The sequence below is a fragment of the Varanus komodoensis genome, unplaced genomic scaffold (genome assembly GCF_004798865.1).
Source record: "Varanus komodoensis strain SLA01 unplaced genomic scaffold, ASM479886v1 scaffold12, whole genome shotgun sequence".
Classification (NCBI taxonomy): domain Eukaryota; kingdom Metazoa; phylum Chordata; class Lepidosauria; order Squamata; family Varanidae; genus Varanus; species Varanus komodoensis.
The window spans coordinates 11,976,722-11,998,104 of NW_025335349.1; the positions used below are offsets into that span (position 1 = coordinate 11,976,722).

A 21,383-nucleotide genomic window follows, 5' to 3' on the forward strand; every position below is an offset into this window, starting at 1 on the left:
TAATGTGCCAGCTTTTGTAGATCACTGCTTTGTTTTAATGTACAAAACCGCCCCCTGCCCAAAGGTGGTCAACTGAGAAAATCAGCAAAGAATAGACAAGCTGAGGCCTGAATTCTGAAAGTCATGATGGCTGCCTAGCAACCATCCAGCCGGAAAAATTCTTGTTTGATGAGATAATGTGTTGCCAATAGCACAACAATTTTACTTTAGACCATCCTGAAACACTTGTCATTCCCATGTTGGGTGCAAGGGGAAGTTGTGCTTTTTATTCAGGCTAGACTTTCAGAGTGACAGCCCTGAGGCTCATGCCCAGTGGGTTGCCTGAGGGCTGCATCAGATGAGCTCGATCCTGTTACTACAATGCCTTTACTGTATTTCTGTCTTTCTTGCTTACTATTTTAATGCTTTAGGCTGAAAATAAAGACAGGCTAGATCTGCAGAAGACTCATTTTAGTCTTCATAGGCGGGCCACATGGTGGAAAAAAACCAACTTACTGTTTAGCAAGTTTCAAAATTTTACCAATTCACACTTCAGTCTTAAAGGAAAGGATCAAAGGCAAATAGTAACATGCATTATTTGGGTTGGATGCATGAGTGGTTCTAGCATGAGTGGAACACACTTCCATTCATATAAGGATGTATGTGCCTTTCTGATTTCTGCCAAGTCCCATTCCTGCCCCACAGCTGTAAATGCAAATAACCCACAGGATACTTTTTGGCAAGTGATTACATATGGAAAGTCATGTTGCTTAATTAAACCTTCTTTGGATCCCAGCAGTCATGTTATCAGTTTGCAATCAGTAGTCAGGAACTCTCTGGGGCAAAAATCAACTTCATCATTTATATTGTTCTAGAATGTTGCAATGTGGGTGGACATGCATGTCAATTGTCTACCATATCCATAATCTTACATTGCTTATGAAAATATCTTAGTGTATTAATAACAATTAATTTCAGATAGAGCCCTCAGTGGCTCTTCTGGAAAAAGAAAAGTGAGATAATATTCAGCATTTCTATATTCATTGGGTGTTCGAAAAATTTCACATAGATCCTCTCAGGAATCCTTGCAAGAAGTCTCTGAGATGGTCCACTATTATACAAAAGACTAGAAGCAGAAAGATATAGCAGGCAAAACACAAAGCTCTAGAGATGAAAATTGGAGAATTCTGCATTCACAGTACAGTCTCTTAGTCATTGTTTTACCTGCTTTTTTGATAAGACTGTAGTTCTATGAGATACTGAAGTTAATTTAACTATGATTTGTGCATACTATACTGATTATATGACATATCTTTTGATGGTTCTTCCAGGCTCCAGACCTGATACTTAATGCTCTTGAGACTGCAACAACTGGAATCTTTTCTATCACACACCAATTACACCCATGCTGTAAATGTAAAGCAGGTAAAACTACCTGAACTTTCTCCACAGAACCTTGGCAAGTGGTTATAAGAGGCACAAGAAAATATAGTAAAATAACAAATGCTTATGCATGCGCATTTTTGTTCAGTAGAAAGCAAAAGAGTAAAAGCAGTTGAAGTGTATCCTAGGGACAAGACTAAACAACATGGTTCCCATATCTTCCACTGAAGAGAAGCCACTGAGCCATGAGAATCCTGTAAGTATGGACTGTGGAGAACCAATTCACTGGAAGTTATTTCTATCAGCAGCCTGCTGCTTGCCAAATGATGTAATTTTAAATTGATTTACTACTATCATTTTAACTCGGTAACAGATATTAAGATTATAGCAGGCAAAAGAACAACAGTTTCAAGTTATCGCCTTCACATTCTAGTGCTATCCTGAATGTTATCTCTCTCTCCAAATTCAACAGATGCCAAGATAATCCACACACTGCAGTTTATCTATAGATGCTACATGAGGATTCAAGTTACACAGCATGCTGTGGCTGAACAAGACAGATTGCAATAAAATAGAAAACTGTGGGAAGATCATATGCTTAAATAGCCATGAGCACGTATTGCAGGCCACTGTGTAAATTTCACTTACCTCTGCAACTTTAAGAAATTCTGATACTCTTGTCATTCTTGTCAGAAACCGTTTGTAAATTTCAAGAGCATCTTTGCACTGCCCTTTCTTCATTTCAAAAAACTTCTCTGGAAGAAATATGATAATTTTTCAGTCTGAAAAAATGGATACTTTTTATAAGCAAGTCTTTCTTTGAAGACTGAAATTTTAAGAGGGAAAAATGCCCTTGTTACATTTACAAGGAAAAGTGTTGCAATGACCGTGTATTGCCAAGCCATTCTTTTCCTGCACTACTCAAGGGATTTCTATAGTGGTTACTGCATTCATGCCTGAACATATACAACCAAAATATGGGATTGTTAACCTATCATGACTATGCTTAAACTCAATTCCTAGTCTCTTGTTTGAGTTGCAACAGTTGGAAAGCCTAGTTGTAAGACAAAATTACTAAAAATGAATGTTAGGCAGCTGAATATGCTCTGGAACCTTTGTCAGCACTAATGTTCCTGAGGTGGGACTATTTATTTTGGGGAAAGTCCAAGTAGCAAGGCAATATGCTATGCACATGTTGAAAAGACTGCAACATCAATTCATAAAACTTGATTTTTTTATTTTATATCTAAACATGACTAAACATAGTCAAGTCTTTCTGAAAATATATTATCAAGTCTGGTCTACAAGCCCTGAAAGAGTTGGTAGATTAAAAAACCATGGAGGGGAGCTGAATGGCTTTGGAGCAAGAGCTGGAGTTTGTAGGGAGAAAACTGTGAATTATAAGAACTTAACAGAGTTATTATGGCTTTAATTACTGATGGGATCTGAGCAGGGGCAATTGGCTCATACTGTTCAGAAGCAGGTTATATGCCAACTGAGAATTTTAATATGTATAAGTAATTATGAAAACACAAGAAAACATTACAAAGGTAATAATTACATATATGTGGTCAGTGACTAATCTTTATAACACTGGGGCTAGTTCAGGACCGGAAAGATAAGAGACTCTAGGTACAAGTAAGGAAATTTACTACTAGCTTCATGATGTTGATCTTTTCTTCAACAAGAAATGAAATAAACCCAGTGTTTAAAATTGTTCCCCTGTAACTTGCAAAACTACTGTTCTCCTAACAGCTAATGAGTTTTAAAATAGTCCTCATCAATTTACTTACCTAATAAGTTAATAACTCCATCATTGTAACAAGCAAAAAGCTTGATGAGATCTTTGAAAAGAAGCATAAATGCAGCATTTATGACTCCATTTGTCAGTTCATTTGGATGAACCTACATAAATATAAGAACCTATGGTTTATTCACTGTTATTACAACACTGAACTAGGTTTTCTTTTGGCACAATATGGAATACTAGCAGTCATGTACACTGTTCAGACTCACTTGGGACTGAACATTTAAATCTGCTCCAAGACGGGAGATAGGCGTTATGTCCTAGGTCTACAGTAAAGTGAAGTATGAAGAAGACTGAAAACCAATCTAACTACCAAAAGCCAAACCACCTCTTTGTCTCTTCTAAAAAAATACAAGGTTGGAAAAAAGGAGAACGGGTCCTCAGCAGACCCTTCTTGTGTGAAATGCACATTATTTTCAAGTTTGCATGCTGCTAATAGTCAGAGGACCAAACTGTACTAGACTTTAGTGAAATCCAAAAGAAATGTTCTTAGGTGTAATTCAAGCCATTTTTTTCTGCAGCTTGGACAAGCTTACAAAAAGAAAAAAAGTTAGTGCAAATTCAATAGACTTAAATGTAGTCTTCTTCGTACTGAATTGCATAACAGGGCATGTTTTCGGTTTATCAGCAATGTTTAAGAAAACACTGAATACATACATCAAATTCAAGAAGTGCATCTATTTGTCCCTGTAATATTGGCATACTCTTCAGTAATTTTTCTGGGACCATTGTCCTCATTACACCATCAGCTCTGCAAAAAACCATACAGAAACAAGAAGAAAATGCATTCAAAACCCAGCACACAGATATTATTTAGTAACAGAAATGAAACCAAAGCTTTGGTGCAAAGATTAACTTTCAGTTTGAAGTAGTCAATATTTAATTATAGGAAAAGTACTTAATCAAAGGGTATTTTAAATATCTAATGATCCTTGGCTATGGTACAGTACAACATACAATCCTAACTCTGTCCATCTGTCACGTATTTCAGACACAAAATTGTAGTTTTGAAAAAGCTACTTACATTTTTATGTTCTTAACTGAACAGTAACTTAAAGATACATTCTTTCAATAAGTTCCCTAACTTATTCCTCCTTGTTTTATTTTGGACTGGCCTCTGTTTTTTATTAGCCCCTTGAGTGTCTTCAGGAACGCGTGCTGAAGCTAGGGGCTTACTACAGGGTAACAAAGGGTTGTGTCTGATAGTGATTATAAAGGAATAACTTAGCTTCGTGCAGGGATGGAAACCTATAGTCCTCTACCTATTGTCGAACTCCCCAGTGATCAGTGCTTATGGGAGCTGTAGCCTTCAACATCTGAGAGTTCATAAGCTGTCCGGCTGACCCTAGCAGAAGTGCTTCCCCTTTCACACCAGGGTAGGACACAGCTTTAAAGCTGTATTTGGCAATTATTCAGATAAGACCAGAACCTTATCCTGTTGCTTTGCCTTTTCGTATGCATATGAAGTCCCTAAAAGCATAGAGGTAGGAAAATAATTTTAATGTAGGGAATCCAGTTTCATTTCATATTGTTCTACAGGGCTTAGTATATTAACTTTCCATATAAATGCAACTTAACTGCATTGAGGTAACTATTGTAGGCTCCTGATGTTCAGCTCTATCTGTAACAACCCATAGCTTCTTTCACTATACAACTTATACAGCAGCTTTTCTTCATTTCTGAAATACTTTTACTATTCTTATATATATATACCTAGTATTTATATATAGATAATATATATAATATAGATATTATAGATATTATAATATAGATATATATAGATAATATATACACACACACCATTCTTAGGAACAGATTGTTTTCATTAAAATCAATGAGAGAATTATCACAAGCTTATAATGTTCCAGAGGCAGAAATAATTTTTTAAAATTAAAGGTCCTACCTTAGATTTGCAAAAGCTAAAGAGCCATATTATTTGCATGCCAGAACAATCTCTACTTATATTCTTACTCTATAATTTTATTCTTAATAAACGCTAATGAAATTAATTTTAGGTTGGTGTTAGTTATAATTAAATCAACATACAGGTTATTATACAGTATTTGTATTAAAAAGGATGGCTTACCCTTTCTTCACTCTTGCAAAATCAAATGCCATTTGTCTGTAAGAAAATGCTTTTTCATTCAAGTATCTACTATAGCGCCTGATAAAGGTGGACATGTCATATCCTAGAAAAGATAGCATAATCTTTAATAATAGAATAAAAGAGGTTGAAATTTTTAACGAGAGCCTGTGATATTTCAGCAACATAATCTAAAACCATTCATCTTACTCTAAAACTCTAAATCCAATAAAAAAACCTCTACATTTACCGTCCCAACAATGGACAAACTGTATCAAAGTTAGTTCTTATATTTCAGGGTTGGTAGAATTCATATTTCTATATGAGAGAAATGAGCTTGTATTTTTTGTATGACTGAGCACCAGACTTAACTTATTGCCAAACTGGCATACCTTGCTTATTCAGCTGCATGATTATCCTGCTCACCTGGCTAGTTTCTATGACCATGTCATTCGGTTTGGCCATCATTTTAAAGCTACAATTAGTTTGGATTAATGATCTGCAGTAACTATAAAGAAGTTCTTTATATCAAACATTAGCAGACACCCTGGGCAAGAGAACAGCTAAGCAGAAAATACTCAGATTCAAGTAATTTTATCTTATTGTATATCAAGGAGATCGAGTCAAGAGGCATGATATATGGGGCTATGTTGAAAAGTAATTAATAGTCTAAAGTGTACCACTGAAATACATCCAGGAGTTTGAGATCTCTAAAGGGTCTTTTAATTTAAACCTGTTCTACAAAATTGTGCAAACTAAGCCAGAAAAAAGTCAAGGTAAATTGGAGAAATACCAGTTTTCTGGAAAGGCTGGAATTGTCTGCATCTTGTCCTCTAAGATCAAATACTACAATCTGAAATAATTTTCTGTTCCTGGAAAGCTGATCCTTAACAGCTAAAACGTTCAGGAATTGTTTCAGCCTTATATCTGATTCATATCATTCATATGTCAGGTGTTCAGGGTCCACATATCATGTGTATAAATTGTCTTCTGCCAGGATTTCAGCTCCCAGGATTCCTAGTCCTAGGATTTTATGTACAGATTTATGTATCTACGTCGTATGTATGTACAATCCACTTGTGTAAGTCACCAGTTCTTTCTTGGATTACACCAAGGATTTACATCACATATCATCTATACTATATGACCCAGACATGACTAACAGTATATTTTAATGTGTGTGTGTGTTATCTGAACAGGGCAGCATGCTTTCCTGTTGCTCTCAAGTGAGTGGGACCAGCTGAACAAACCACAGAACCTCCACCCCTGGTTTAGTAAGTGTTATGTAAAGTGAATCAGGAACTCTAGCTTGTTTCTCCATCAACAAGCTAAAGAAATAGCCAAGAAAAGAGTTTCTGAGTTGCACATAAGTTTAACCAAATGACAGATGGTGGGTCCATGGTTTGGGCAGCCACCCCCACTTGTTGAAGGAGCAACTAGTCAAAGGAAAAGGACTTAAGATAACTTATAATTAAAATAATAAAGGACGCTTGCTGTGATATATGAACAAGACCTATGCAAAGTTTATCATCCTATAATACATATGAAAGCTTTCCTGATGTGCATACAATGGGAATGAAGTTTTCTCATGAAAATTATTATCCATATGGAACAATCATATGGTATTATCCATATGGTGTACATGCTGTCTTACAGAATTACATAGGAAAAGAGAGAGGTCTTTGACCCAGTGGAACTTATAATCTAAAACAGACATGGTTGAAGATAAGAAAAGGAGGAATTTAGAGGAAGAGGCAAAAATGCAGTTATCTGCCCTTGAAATGCAGTTGAATCCAAGGTTAAGAAATAGTAGACTACTAATATAACATTCCCATTTTGGATAGAGACTTGATACTGGATTGAGGGCAGCCAGCAACTGCCATTGACCCCTTCTGCAGTTCCTATGAAATTTTATCTAGTTCCATCAACTAAGCATAGACGGAGCCTGGTTTTAATGCAAGGCAATGCAGGAAATTGGAGAAGAGCCTTCTAAAACAGCACATTTATGAGTTTCATTCTTAAACGTGTAGATCCAGACTTGAACACACCCAGTACATAAACTCTTTCTTGTTATCTCCTTTGGGGAAAGAGCATAATACTGAAATTTCAGGAATCTAGTGAAGTTGTTCTAGCTGAGAGTATTCTCTCCCCTGGCATTTCCCTTTCCTCTTCCATTATCCCTTCCCCAGCTAGCAGAGTTTACTTTTTCCTTTCTGCTAAGTTACAAAGAAAATGAGATCTACATAATCTCTCCCCAACCACATGAGCCCACAAATAAGGAGCAGGACAGTGCTACACAATTCTGCAGAGAGAAGAATAAATGACTTCTTTTAAGGTTGGTCTAAACTAAGTATATTTCACATAGTTGTAAAACCTTGGCATACGGGTCGACTTAGGATACTGAATTATGTGCAAGATCTTTCACATTGTATTAAACAATGGCTACTATGCTTTATTAGGAGTCCATATTTACTCCTACACTTTTATTCCATATTATGCTACTACACTAGAGGCACAGTAGCTTGAACAAACAGAGTATTTACATGTGTGACCTTGAAGTTCCACCCACTGAAGTCTATTTGCCAATTATTCTACTTGCTAATTCCTGTTGACCTAAACAGAAGCTTTATTCACTTTGATCTGACAGGACTAGAAAAGCCTTCTCCAAGCCTTTCTCTTGGAGAAGCTTTAAAGCTGAATTTTTATTCTGTTTAAAATGGCTTCACTGTTAAATAGTGTACTTGCACATTGCTGAAGCCCTATTTTTCAATTAAAATTTAACAAAGAGATTTGTACCATATGTTGTTTAGAAATAATGCTTCAGTATCATTGCAAAAATATGCATCAATCTGTATCTGGGAAGATATATATCAATGTTCATGGTTTATCACACAGAGTTCATCTTGATCCAACTGAAATGCTATAAAACACAAGGGGAATAATTCTCATTTCTGCTTTAAGTGATAACAACTTTTCACAAATACCAACAAAACATTACTGAAAGTGAATATTCTTACCATGTGATCCACTTTTGTCCAAAAAATTGCTGAGATTGAATAGTGTGTTTCTAGATGCCAAATACTGAATAAACCTCTATGGGGCAAGAAAAATGATAAGATTAGTTCTTCAGCACTGTTTTATTACTACTTTATGAAAGACCCACAAGCATGGCGAAAAACATGAGAATTATGTTATAATTTACACCATAACTTCAGAGTTTTCTTGCCAATATAAATAATTCCACCTAGAGTGGATATAGATGATTCATTTCAGACAACCAGAATCTGTATTGCCTTCTTCCACAAAAAGTGACTTAATTACACTATCCAGTTTGTGCATTTAATAACACAGATTGAAGGTCAAATTTTAGCACGTCCTACAGCTGATCCCAAATTGCTGATCCCAAACAACTGTGCCATTTAATTGAAAAACATAGCATTCCCATATGCCTAGTACATGGAAAGATTCTGATAGCATTATGGGAAAAGACTAAAATATTATTCTCTGAGTGAAGTAAGTATACAAATGAGCGCTCACACCTTAATATCAAATATCTGCTTATGATGCAATCACAACATACAACAGTGCTAACATAACCTTGTATTTTACAATACTATGGATCGGATCCAGTGCTGTCATTTTGCTGATGCAAACAGTTCCATCAGTAGAACCAGAAGGGACAATTCCTGCTCTCCCACTGTAACTTCAAAATCTGTTCCAGAGGAATACAAAATCCTCTGCACATATTTTAGAGCAGTGTGGAGGGCTGCAGAGGGAGGTAAAGGGGAAAATATTCAATTCATGCTTATGTCAGGAACTGTTGGTACCTCCCACCCAAACTGCCCATACATTTACATGATAACTGTTAAGTAATTTGTACAATAAAAATATGAGTTAAGGGCAAGCATTTCAAAATACAGAATTAAAGTTGGGCTTCCAAAGCGTCAGCTAGTCAAGTGACTCATTGCAGGGAAACAGGGCTTACATAAAATCTATACTACAAAGATTAACAGGTATGCAACTACACTTCTTTGATTTTTACATGAGCTGGCAATATACAGCCCATGAGGTTTTAGTCATCTTTTCCTCTTTTCAGTTCTGGGCCCCACATTACAGAAGAGATATAGCCAGGTTGGAATTGGTGCAGTGTAGGGCCACAAGAATGACGGCTGGTTTGCAGGGGAAGCCATATGAGGTGAGACTGAGGGAACTGGGTCTCTTCAGCCTGGAGAAGAGGAGACTCAGAGGGGACCTGTTGGCGACATATAGGTATGTGAGGGAATATCACGCCCAGGTGGGTTGAGGCCTGTTTTCCCCTGTGGAGGAGGGCAGGGTGGGTTCCAATAGAGCAAAGCACAGGGAATCAAGGTCCAAGTTAGATGCCAGTAAGTAGTCCTGACAGTTAAGATCCCTAGGGTATGGCATGGGCTTCCACGGGAGGTGGCTGAAGCCCCATCAGTGAGGGTGTTCAAGGATAGGCTGGACATGCACATGGTAGGCATGTCATGAGTGGAGCTGGGGGTAAGACTAAATGGCCCAGGAGCTCCCTTCTGACTTGCTATGTTTCTATGTTTCTTTTACAGGGGCTGGGATTTTTGGCATTCCAATTCTCTTTTGGTAGTTCCTTGTCACACTGAAGTGTTTTTCTGCGAAGTGTCTCAGGCAACACACTGGATATAGACAGGTATAAAAAATAGAAAATCACAACAGTGCTCTATTACTGGACCTTTTAAGGCTGTTCTAAAGTAAGACTTTTGATTTTGTCTGAAAGCCAAGGAAAAGAAAAATTCATCAAAAGAAATGCATCCACTTGTATGAGGAGGCAGACTCAAATTCCGACATTAATGTCTTCACATAATGGCATATTACCACCCCAGATTGAAATGAGAAGAGCAGAAGAATGTTTGCCTGTCCTGACAAGAGCCTAACAGCTTTGACTCTGATCCTAGAAGCAAAGCAGAGCTAGTTTGATGCTCAAACGCTTTTCTGGGAATCCAACTGTGACTGCATCATCTGAGCAAAGACAGAGCCCCCTCCTGTTGGATTATGGACTGTATATGTGGTGCTGAGAGATGCAATAAGCATTGAAAGATTATTCCCTATGAAAAGCACTGTGGAGCTAATCATAATCAAGACTAAAGTGAAGATCCTGGGAAGTCTCCACTGGATGATGGTACTGACTGATAATTTCTGACCTGAATGGAAGTAGTATCCCCAGAGAGGTCTGGTGTGACAATAAGGTCATTTTACCAAGTCTGGAAAAATATGATATCCTGCTGGAGCATGAATTCTGCTTTCTCCATTGTATGCAAGATCCCAGTTCCATGAATGCATTCCACTAGTCCCAGGATCATCCTGTCCTTCAATATATCTAAAACTTCTCTGAAGTGATCCCAGCTGCTGTATCAGAGTCAATCGGCTGTTGTGTAAGTTAACAACAAATCCAGTTTTGCCCAAGCCAAGACAATGTGTTTTAGAATGAACAACTTCCTTTTCCTCCTCAATGAAGAACTGATACAAACACCTCCCTGTTTCACATGTACCACCAAGGACATTGATGACTTGGTGAAATGGACTGTGGCAATGCTCTGTTCTGGAGATGCAAATGGTCATACAAAAAGGGACAGTGTTGCCTACTGTGAACATATCTTTTGGTAATATGCAGATACTTCTTAGAGATCACGGAAGGCCCAATTTATCCTGACAGTAGTAGTGGCAGCAATAAACATCTGTGTCCGGAAATGCTTCCATTAAAGAAATGCTGTTAGTCATTTAATTTCTAGTAAGGTCTTTGTCTTGAGGAACCAAGAAACAACTATAAGCCAAGGAAGAGGTATGGCTCTTATGTATCTTCCCTCCTCACCCATTTATGTACATTCCTGGATTTGGGATTGGCTTTGTGTGAAAGAGACCCTGGGGTCGTCACCCATTTAAGCAGAGCTGGAAGACTTCAGACATGCACGATCTATTTTGCTTTCCTTATTTGTATTTACTAGAACCCTTCAAGAGTCACTAATCATAGCAAGATGTAAAAGATATACCCATAGAATTCAGGAAGTCCAAGTCCAGGCATTAGTCCCGAGTATCAGAACTGAATGGAACTCAGGGTTCCTCCACACAAAAATCTACTTCTGGTTATCCCAATTTCACCAGCGTAATTTCAGCCATATAAAATGTTTTGCTATTGTTGAACTAATGGATGTCAGAAATCTTTTCCAATCTGTCTTATATCACCCAGAAATCTACCAGTGGATCTTGATCTACCTTCCATTCACCACCACATTGCCACTGAAATCTGAAATAGTATGTGAATTCCTGAGGAATTATGGCACACATTTTTGTGCCAGGTAGCTCTTTTTTGTGCCAGTGAAATACAAAGGGAGCATGTGCTGCTGGCATTCTTGGCAGACGTGACCACATTCAAGGCCTAGTAAATAGGAACTAATGGAGAAGCAACAGTCTGATCGATCCTGCTTCCTGATCTATGAAAGAATTCTCTTTCCAATAAGAATGCGACAGGAAAGGTTTAAAAGTATCAAAGAAGGGAAGTATAAATTCAAAGTGAACTGCCATGGACCTTAGCAGAAGCTTTGCTTCTCTAATACTTCATAGGATTACTCTAGGAAGGCAGGGATGGAATTAATGCAAAATTTGGCCATGCTTCCTTATCTAAAGGAAAGTGCTATCAGAAAAGACTATAAAATTCCTTCAGAAGCCAAGAATGACTGCCTTTTCAATAACTGGAAGTGAAAATAGCATTTAATATGCATTTAAGAAAATGGCATTTAGTTTATTTCTGCATTTCTACTACTTGATTAAAGGTTGGCTTTGAGAATGCACTACACTTACCTCATTGCCATGAACCATTAAATGATGTGTTGTAACTAAGGCTTTGAACACAACCACCCAACTACTGTTTGTTGCCCGCTCAAAGAGTGTATCAGCCATTTGGGGAATATTGACATTTGTCTCATTCGTAGCCTGGATCAGATCTATTTTGGAAATCAGAAAATAGAGAGAAAACATATTTGTTAAACCAGGTGCTCACAATCACTGAAGTTCATAAGCAAGGTTGCAACAATTCTTAGATTTTAGAGTGAGTTTTTAATTAGTTAGAAAAATTATTAGTCCATATAAATGCCTTGGGAAACACATAAACCCTAAAATAAGGTTAGAAAAAGGCAACTTTCCTTCCTGATTGCTTAAGTTTATTACCACATGCGAGAAACTACCAAGTGTTTGATTTTTAAGTATATGATTCTATCCAGAAAAGGTAATTCATTTCAAATCATATGGTGCAATTAAATTGGAGCAGTTTATCCCCCTGCATTCTCTAGGCATTCTCAAGACGTCCCTCCAATCTCCTGTATTTGCAATGCAACTCCACTTCAATTGCAAACAAGTTATTCTCTTATTTGCCACTAGCCTACATAAATAGTTAACATACCATGCATAAATGGCAGAGAATATACTCGGGGCCAAGGAGTTAAATGCTTCAATTTCTTTTCTACCAGCCACTTTTGCTCAGCAAACATGTCTTGGAGTATCTACTGTGGAAAGGTGTTACGTGAATGGAGAAAGGCCAAAATATTATATAACTACAGGAAGAAAAACTGCATGTTTGTCCCTAAAGTATAGTTCTACCCCCACATTAAGCTATCAGTTCACTTAATTCTTTTGGATACTAGAATCAGAAGCTGAAAAATAAAAAGCGGTGCCATTCTTTCCAAACTACAGAGAATATAAACAGGGATGTGTGGGTTCTTTGGTTCTTGATTAGGCTTTCCAAGTGTCCTAGCTGAATGCATAAGGCACCAGGTTTTCTTCCTAGCATTTGAAAACTTCAGAGAAGCCAGTTTTTGCTTCACTCACACGATCTCTGTGCTAGTCCTCCACCATCAGCTCTTTTAGTTAAAAAAGCCTTAGCATGGAGAAGGCAGAAGAGAACAGGAGTCTCTTGGAAGGAAGGGTAACGAGCGACAGTGGTACAACCGGAGTCCAATTTTGGTTGGTCCCAACATGAAGCAACAGTACTCAACTCAAAATGGATCCAGTCTCTCACCACACCTAACCATGACTTAATATGTCAGAACGATAACTAGACAAGAGAAAATAACCCTTCCCTTGCCCCAGCCTCTATTCCCTTACCTTTGAAAGATATGCCTGTCAACTGAGGTATAAGGTAGGAGACCACCTTCTTTACAATTATCACCTCTCCATATGACGACCTCCTCGGTGTGCATAGCACTTGGTGTGGGACAGATACCATTCACTAATGGAGGTTTCCTGTCAAACATACTGTCCAATATGATGACAACACAGAACTGTATACACATGTATCCCTGCCAGCACATCAAGGCTGAATGAAGAAAAGTTAATGATATGCTTTTGAAGACAGACTACAATCAAATTCAAGTTAAATGCTTTCTATCTGCTGCACTTTAGGTGTATTAATATGTTGGATATTATCATTAGCCAAACTGGTATTCAGTTATAGTCGGTTTGTCAAATAAACTGTAACAGGTACATAAAAACCAATCCATTCCCTTCATGATGGAACATTATTTTTGCTACAGCTACACCACTACACCAACTTCATAGAAAAACCTGCAACTGAAAATTTTAATGGATTATGTATTTATTTTGTAGGTCTAGAAACAATATATTTTCTTATTTTAATTTTTATTAGGTGGCCAGCAACCAGAAGCGTAACACAGTAATAATAAAGTACATTAGAGTAAAGCTATTTACTTTTATTTATTGCTGATTTTTGCTAATTGATATGCTCATATTGATCCCTATGCTCATTATATTTCTCTAGCACCAATTCAAGTACATAATTCTTGAATCTACAAGACCTTTAAGAGCTGTTGTTATTGCAGCTTGGTCCTTAATAATTCTCTCTTAGTCAATCTGCTGATTTCTGGGAATCGTCTAGCTTGCAAAGCTCCTAGGTTTCCACAGAAATATGGTAAGTATAGGGATCAATAGGGACTTGGCAATCAGCAGTAATTTAAAGTCACTTCACATTATTATCTAGCAAACTAGTCTGCCCACAATTTATTGTCCCAACAGCCAGACACTTAAACTGGAAACAGTTTAGGCTCCAGTTCAACAGCTATGGCATTAGCTTTGTGTGAACTTTTCAAAACATTTGTTTATAAACTATATGATTACAAAGTAGAACCTGTCAGTTTTATGACTGTATACAATGATAGCCTAAGAGGCAGGAAAGGACCATTTCAAATCTAAAACATGTAACTCCTTTTGCAACTCTAAATGCAGTATTTGCAGTTGCAGATTCTTGAAAAACCAAGAGCAGCAAGAAGGAATAAATCGGCACTACTGTCTCTATTGACGCTACAATAAGATCCTCCCACACCTACTCCAATTCCATTAGAGAAACCATTCAGACTGGCAGCTGAATTTTCCTGCAGGACTGAGGAAACAAGTAAACTTCAGTTGGTAAACAGGTAATCCCAAACATCACACCCAAGGCCTTACCGCCATACCTTCCCAACCCCACCTGGTGGCAACTGTTTATGTGGCAATCTCATCTGCATGTACCAATGAAGCCTCAAACCAACAAGCCCAGCAGCACCTGCTCCCTTTGAGGCTCACTGGTTAATCCACATGCCTGTGCAATGGCCCCAGAATGTATCAACCAGGAGGAATGAGTAGGGTAGGCTCAGGAAGAATGACCAGCCCCCTCCTCTCAGCAACCACTGCTCAAAGCAGCTGCTCAAATATTAAGGTCAGCAGATAAACTAAATTATAGCCCCATTATTCTCAGTAAAGCTATTGTGTTACTGTCTGACTAGCTTCTCTGGTATGAAAAGTAGAATAAAAAGAGCAGTTTCTACAAGACGAAAAATTATTACCTTAAAAAAATCCTCTTAGTCCGGTTAGGCAGGCAATTATCTGATAGTGAGTCTATTAAGCCAGTATTTACTCAACTGAATTCATGCTGGGGGTTGGAGGGGGGGGGGCTTTTTTGCAGCGTACACATTTAACTCAATGGGGAGATCACACAAACGTTTATTAATCCTTAAAAGCAGGAGCTTATGTTATGTGGAGAATTTGACATTAAAATGAACTTGACACTTCCTTACAGAAAAACTAGAAGAGGCATAAGAGGTTATTCATGATCAAATAAACACAAAAAGCACCCCACTGGTCAAGCTCTATCCAGGTAATGTAAACTTCATGAATAAAAGGGCAAAGGGTAGGCAAAAAACATCTTACTTCAAGGAGATGCAGTACAAAGATCTAGGGATACTATCCATCATCTCTGATACAAATGCACAATATTCCCACAACCATTTTTCTTTCTTCCTTTCATTCTCAACATCGTCTATTTCTTCCTGCCCCCAGTCTGCAAGGGAGTAACAGCAGCTGTACTTTGGAGATGTGTACTGGAGGGAAAAATACATTCCCATAAAAAGAAAAACACATAATAAGTGGATCCATGCAACTAATGAGCAAGATCCACATTTACTATTTTATTTGTAAACTACTTATCATTTTATGTAAGTGTTATATCACTGGCAACTGCCTTGATTAGTAATTTTATGTCTTTTAATCTTCTGTCCTGTCTGTTACAGAACTGATAGCTGCAATAACGTTTTAAACTTTAATCCCTCGCACTAAATTTCTCTTGAAATGCCCAACAGTGACAGATTGGACACTATATTTTCAACAAACAATTCCTCTGCAGTCCAGGAAAAAGAATGCTGCATTGCAACCATGACTGTCTTTCCAAGCGATCAAGGAAAGCACAGCTGGACATAGGAATGCTGCAACTTTCACATTTTTCTCCTTTAGACTAAAGGCTAGCATTTTGTTTCACAAAGAAATGTAAGAGATATATAAGAGGTGCTGGCAGGTACATAGGAGGAACTAGAGTTTAATTGGTGCACAAGTGAATGAAATTATGTCCTGCTCTTATTTGCAGCATAATGTTTGCTGAGCTTTTTCCTGATGGATCTCAAAATTAAAATCACTCATTTAAAAAGGTACCATAGATGGCTGGTAAACTACTTTACAACTATTTTGTACAGAGGTGACTTCTACTGCCAACCCATCTGTATATGGTGCCATAATGTGGCATAAAAAGCAAGTCTTCATGTAGAAGAATCAGGACAAGTAGCTAATTCCAAGACTGCCTTAAAAAGTACCCTAGAGATTAGCCTTAGATCTATCCTATTATAAGTTGAGTCAATTGCTTTTTGCTTCCATTGTCAGTGGATAAGCAGCTAAATCAAGTCAAGATGCAACAAGGAATAGTCAGGTAATTTATGGAACCAGTCATAAAAGATGCAAAATCAGTTTTGTTCCCCATCCCATCTGAGTCCCAATCCACAGCTTGAGAAATAGTGCATTTGCTGCCTGGGACCTATATCTACAGAAATATGCCAACACACATATTTAAGAGAAAGGCCAGTGTGGGTCTTGCCCATGATGAAAGAATGCCAAAGACCACAACAGCAGTGGAAAAAATCCAGTCCCATTTTTGAACATACCTCACCACAGTTACGTTTTCTTTATGATTTTCTCTCCAGCAGAACAAAAACAAAAAAAAGCGACAGGGAAAATTTTAAGCTGCCAGAGCATCTTAAAGTTTTAAATCATGAAGCATAGCTTTGACTTGCCTTGACTGACCTCAGTGAAGTACTGTTCACTATTTCATACGCTCTTTTGCCTTTTATTCCATCATTTCTTTCTTTTGTCCTTCCTTCCTTATGTGTGTGGAATACAGTCAGTACTCAAATTATTGGAGGATATCTACTTGCCGCTGTTCAGACATTAGCATGTCTTCCTCCATTTTAGTGTACATAGTACGAGCCCTGAGTGCCTTTATTTTGAAGAAGAAAAACAAGCTCTAAGTAAATATGATCTGACTTGTAGGTAATCTAATAAGTAATAAGTAAGTAAGTAATAACTGTAAAAATCTAAGTGAATTCCAATCTGTGAACACACATTCTACAGTACTCAGATACATTGCAATGTTACTCACTGTGATGATTTACTTTCTAATGGCACACTTGTACCTACATGAAAAACTTCAGTATGCCAAGTTCTAAATGTAATGGGTTAACTCTCCTGTCCTTTTCAGCCATAAGGGACCAAATGGGGTATTAAGCATATTCAAATATTTTCCCTTAACTAAGAATCATAGCCTGAAGGGGACCTTGAAGGTAATCTATCATAAAATACAGCTAAAACATCTCTGGCAGATTACTGCTCAGTTTCTGCTTAAATATTTCCACTGAAGGATGACCCATTAGGGTTGTCTGCTTAAATTCTACTTAAATATTTCCACTGAAGGATGACCCATTACCTCCCAAGAAGTATGTTCCATTGTCCAACAGCTCTTACCCTAATGTTTATTTGAAATCCGCTTTCTTGTTATTTCCAAGCACTGGCTGTAGTCCTCCCTCTGGGAACAGCAGACAACAGCTGTACTCTATCTTCTGCAGGACATCCCTTCCAAAATCTGAAATCTGCTCTCACATCTCCTCTTAAGCGTCACTTCTTCAGGTTCTTTCAACTCTTTCTCCTAGCACATTTTCCAGACCTCTGACCATCTGGGTCACTCTTATCTGGATGCACTCTGGTTTGTCGATGTCATTCTTAAAATATTCTACTCGGAACTGGAAATAACACTCCAAATATGACCTGTTCAGCACAGAATCAAGTGGACTTTTGACTTCCTATGATTTGGACAACATGTCCTTGCTAACCCCACTGCATTACTGGCTTATATTCATCTTATGATCAACTGAGACACAGAGATCCTTTTCTCATGCTGTGTGGCCAAGTCATGCTTTCCTCCTTCCATATCTATATCTTTATCTTTGAGAGGTTTTTTTTTTTTTTTGGGCGGGGGTAACTTAAATGCAAGGTTTTACATTTCTCTCTTAACTTTATCTTATTAGTTTCAGCACATTAGTTTTCAAATTATAGGAAGTCAATATTCCTGCCTGTCAAGGTCCTTTTGAAAACTGATTCTTTTATAGTGTTCCATGAATTCTCCTAGAAGAGCTTTCCACAATCTGGTGCTTTGGACTACAATTCCAATTAGCTTCAGCCAGCAGGGCCAATAGACAGGAATTATAATCTTTAAAAATCTGGAGAGCACCAAACTGCAACATGTTATTGCTGAATAAACATTAAATTATTTTGTGATTTTGCAAACCCACCATCATTATTGTGGTTGTCTTCTGAATTTGACAATTTTGTTAAAATGGTATTGGGTGACTCCACCCAATTAAAATGAATGAAGAAAAATGATGAACTGTACAGCAAGGGGTAGGGGTGTTTAAACAGTGGAAATTCATTTAGCACAACTACTGCTAGAGAGACAGGAGCAGCACTGTAGGAATCAATACTTTCCACCCACCGTACGTCCTCAATATGTCCTGAACAAGCCTTAATACTGTGTCATGGTTTGATTAAGATCAGTTCTAGATTAGTGACTAAATTGGGATCTACATTTGGACCCAGTATCTTATTTACAGAACACTTTTTATAAGTGTAAAAGGACATTTATTTCATAATAATAGCCCACTTTTCTAAAAACAAATAAAAGTACTCAAAATGGATTAGGATATAAGCACAACCAGAAATGCTAAGGCACATGCCACAGGAAGAGGTACCAAAAATTAGAATAATAATTTTGCTGTGGGGTGAGACTATTTCATGAACAAACCTAATTTTGAAAATAAAGTCAACATTTATCAGCTACCATCTAAAACTTTAAAAGGATTTATTTAAAAGTTTGTATCATTTTTTTCAAAAACTAAATGAATTAAATCTGCATGAATTTGTATACAGTCAACATTACTGAAATAAAAACACATACTTCATTTTTACATAGTACTTGTGATGAAGTGAGAATTATCTTTAAATGGGTATCAGAATACCTCCTGTGAGAAAAAGATTGATCACACATCATTTTTAAATGATTTTTTTTAAAAAACAGAAATACCTACAGAAACTGGAAATAATAAGTTTGTCTAAAATGTATTGCCAACCAATGACATTATTTAGTCAACAAAAAGGGTTTGAAAAATGTAAAGGAGGTGAAATCATTACTACTGTTATCAAATGTATGAAGATAGTTTGGTACCGCACTGAACTGCATTGTTTAACAATGATCTAGGAGGGCTTCCCCAGCAATATGGAGATAGTCATGTATAGCCCTAATTCTAAAACCACACAAGGATCTTACAGACCAATCTCATTAAATGCAGACCATAACATTTTCACAAAAGCATTAATAAATTGTATGAAAAGTTTTATAATGAAGTAGATATATCCTGATCCGACTTGTTCTGTCCCTAATCACTATATAACAGATCCCATTAGGTTATTATTAAATGTAATTGGATATATTTAAAGCTTTTGACTGTGTGAAATCAAAGTTTTTAATCAGGATGAAACATAAATTTAGAATGATTCCAATTTTGTTCAAGTATTATTAGACTAAATCTAATCTTATTCAGAAGTGAAACTGAGAATGAATGATCAAAATTCATCTTCCATTATTATTAATACCTCAAAGGGGGACGAGACAAGGATGTCTCCGCATTGATATTTGCATTAATTCTAGAACCACTTGCAGAAAAAAAAAATGTGTAAAACCTGGACCAATATGGGGTGCGGATAAATTCACATCACACTCTTTGCTTCTGTACAGTGATATAGTTCTTTTGTAAAAACAGCAGCTGCAACTAAATGATTTGCGCTGATTTCATACAAGTTACTTGTTTGCATGTAAATTATTCAAAATCTAAGGCCATGCTTTTCAATGCTGCACCAAAAATTTAACTCCAACTTTCTGACTTTTTGGAGATTCCCAAGGCGCACACCAATTTCTGAGGTTTATTAAGTAAGCCCCCCAGTAGATCCATCTCAGCATGTACCAGAAAAATGTCTTTGAAAATTGTCTGCAGTTGATATCAGAGGCCCCTCTCCCTTTTGAATCACTCAGTCTTCCTCAGAATTTGAAGGGATGCCCAGGGTCAGGGACATGCGCACATATGTGGTAGGATTGGGAGGAGGGATGCTATCAGATATTGGTTTAATCCTGAATCAACATATGCCAAATCCATCAATCCTAGCTCTACTAGATCTGTTTTTGAAAAAAAGGTAGCATTCTGAATAGTTAAGCTGCCAGGTTTGCAAGCTCAAGATATTGGAAGGTTTTCAAATTATTGTTATGAAATGATATGACAAATGGTTTAATAGAAATCTCCTAAGTTGAAGGTGGCAAGGGATCACAGCAAAGGTAATTCATTTTATGCAACCTGGCAATATTTTGTTGTTTATATAACTAGGTCAAAGAAGTAATATAATATTCCCTCTCAGTACAGAATGTGTATTTTAATGTGTATTATAAAATAAAGATTAATTTAAGGAATTTTGAAAAGAAAAGCTGATCTTACTATATGCAATCAGTATGTTTAACTAAAAAGTCAGCTTTTCATAACCTTGTGCCTTATCCCTACTTAAGTTATGTTCAAGTTTTTTTAATTTATAATTTGATATAACACTGATCCCCTTCATGGATCACTATCTTGTCGTGGCAAAGGAGCTTGTGTAGCTCAATGAAGCTATGAGCTATATCGTGCAGGGCCACCCAAGACGGACAGGTCATAGCAGAGAACTCTGACAAAAAGTGATCTACTGCAGAAGGAAATGGCAACCCACTCCAGTATCTTTGCCATGAAAACCCCATGGACAGTACCAAAAGGCAAAAAGATATGACACTGGAAGATACACCCAATTGAATGCAGAATTCTAGAGAATAGCTAGAAGAGATAAGAATACCTTCTTAAATGAACAGTGCAAAGAAATAGAAGAAAACAATAGAATAGGGTGAACCAGGGATCTATTCAAGAAAATTGGAGATATGAAGGGAACGTTTCATGCAAAGATGGGCTTAATAAAGGACCAAAATGGCAGGGACTTAACAGAGGCAGAAGAGATTAAGAAGAGGTGCATACACAGAAGAACTATACAAGGAAGAGCTTAATATCCCTGATAACCACAATGGGGTGGTTCATTATATGTTTCATTCCAGCTGTAGTTAGTATGTCTACCCATTTTTCTGTTTTCTTCCACACC

The 21,383-nt window shown here is 37.2% G+C and overlaps 1 protein-coding gene across 14 annotated transcripts in view; it reads right to left on the reverse strand.

Annotated features, from left to right (window-relative positions):
* Positions 1 to 21,383, reverse strand: part of SNAP91 (synaptosome associated protein 91) — a 103,815-nt gene that overhangs the window by 60,407 nt on the left and 22,025 nt on the right. For 13 of the 14 annotated variants that reach the window (XM_044422141.1, XM_044422132.1, XM_044422138.1 and 10 more), the window contains exons 3-8: positions 12,102 to 12,244; positions 8,270 to 8,345; positions 5,256 to 5,358; positions 3,827 to 3,920; positions 3,156 to 3,267; positions 2,011 to 2,117 (exon numbers count right to left, since the gene is read on the reverse strand). In XM_044422141.1, the coding sequence (XP_044278076.1) occupies positions 2,011 to 2,117; positions 3,156 to 3,267; positions 3,827 to 3,920; positions 5,256 to 5,358; positions 8,270 to 8,345; positions 12,102 to 12,244 (635 nt within the window). Of the gene's footprint in view, positions 1 to 2,010; positions 2,118 to 3,155; positions 3,268 to 3,826; positions 3,921 to 5,255; positions 5,359 to 8,048; positions 8,173 to 8,269; positions 8,346 to 12,101; positions 12,245 to 21,383 lie in introns of those variants that run through there. The other variant, XM_044422139.1, reaches the window with a different exon arrangement.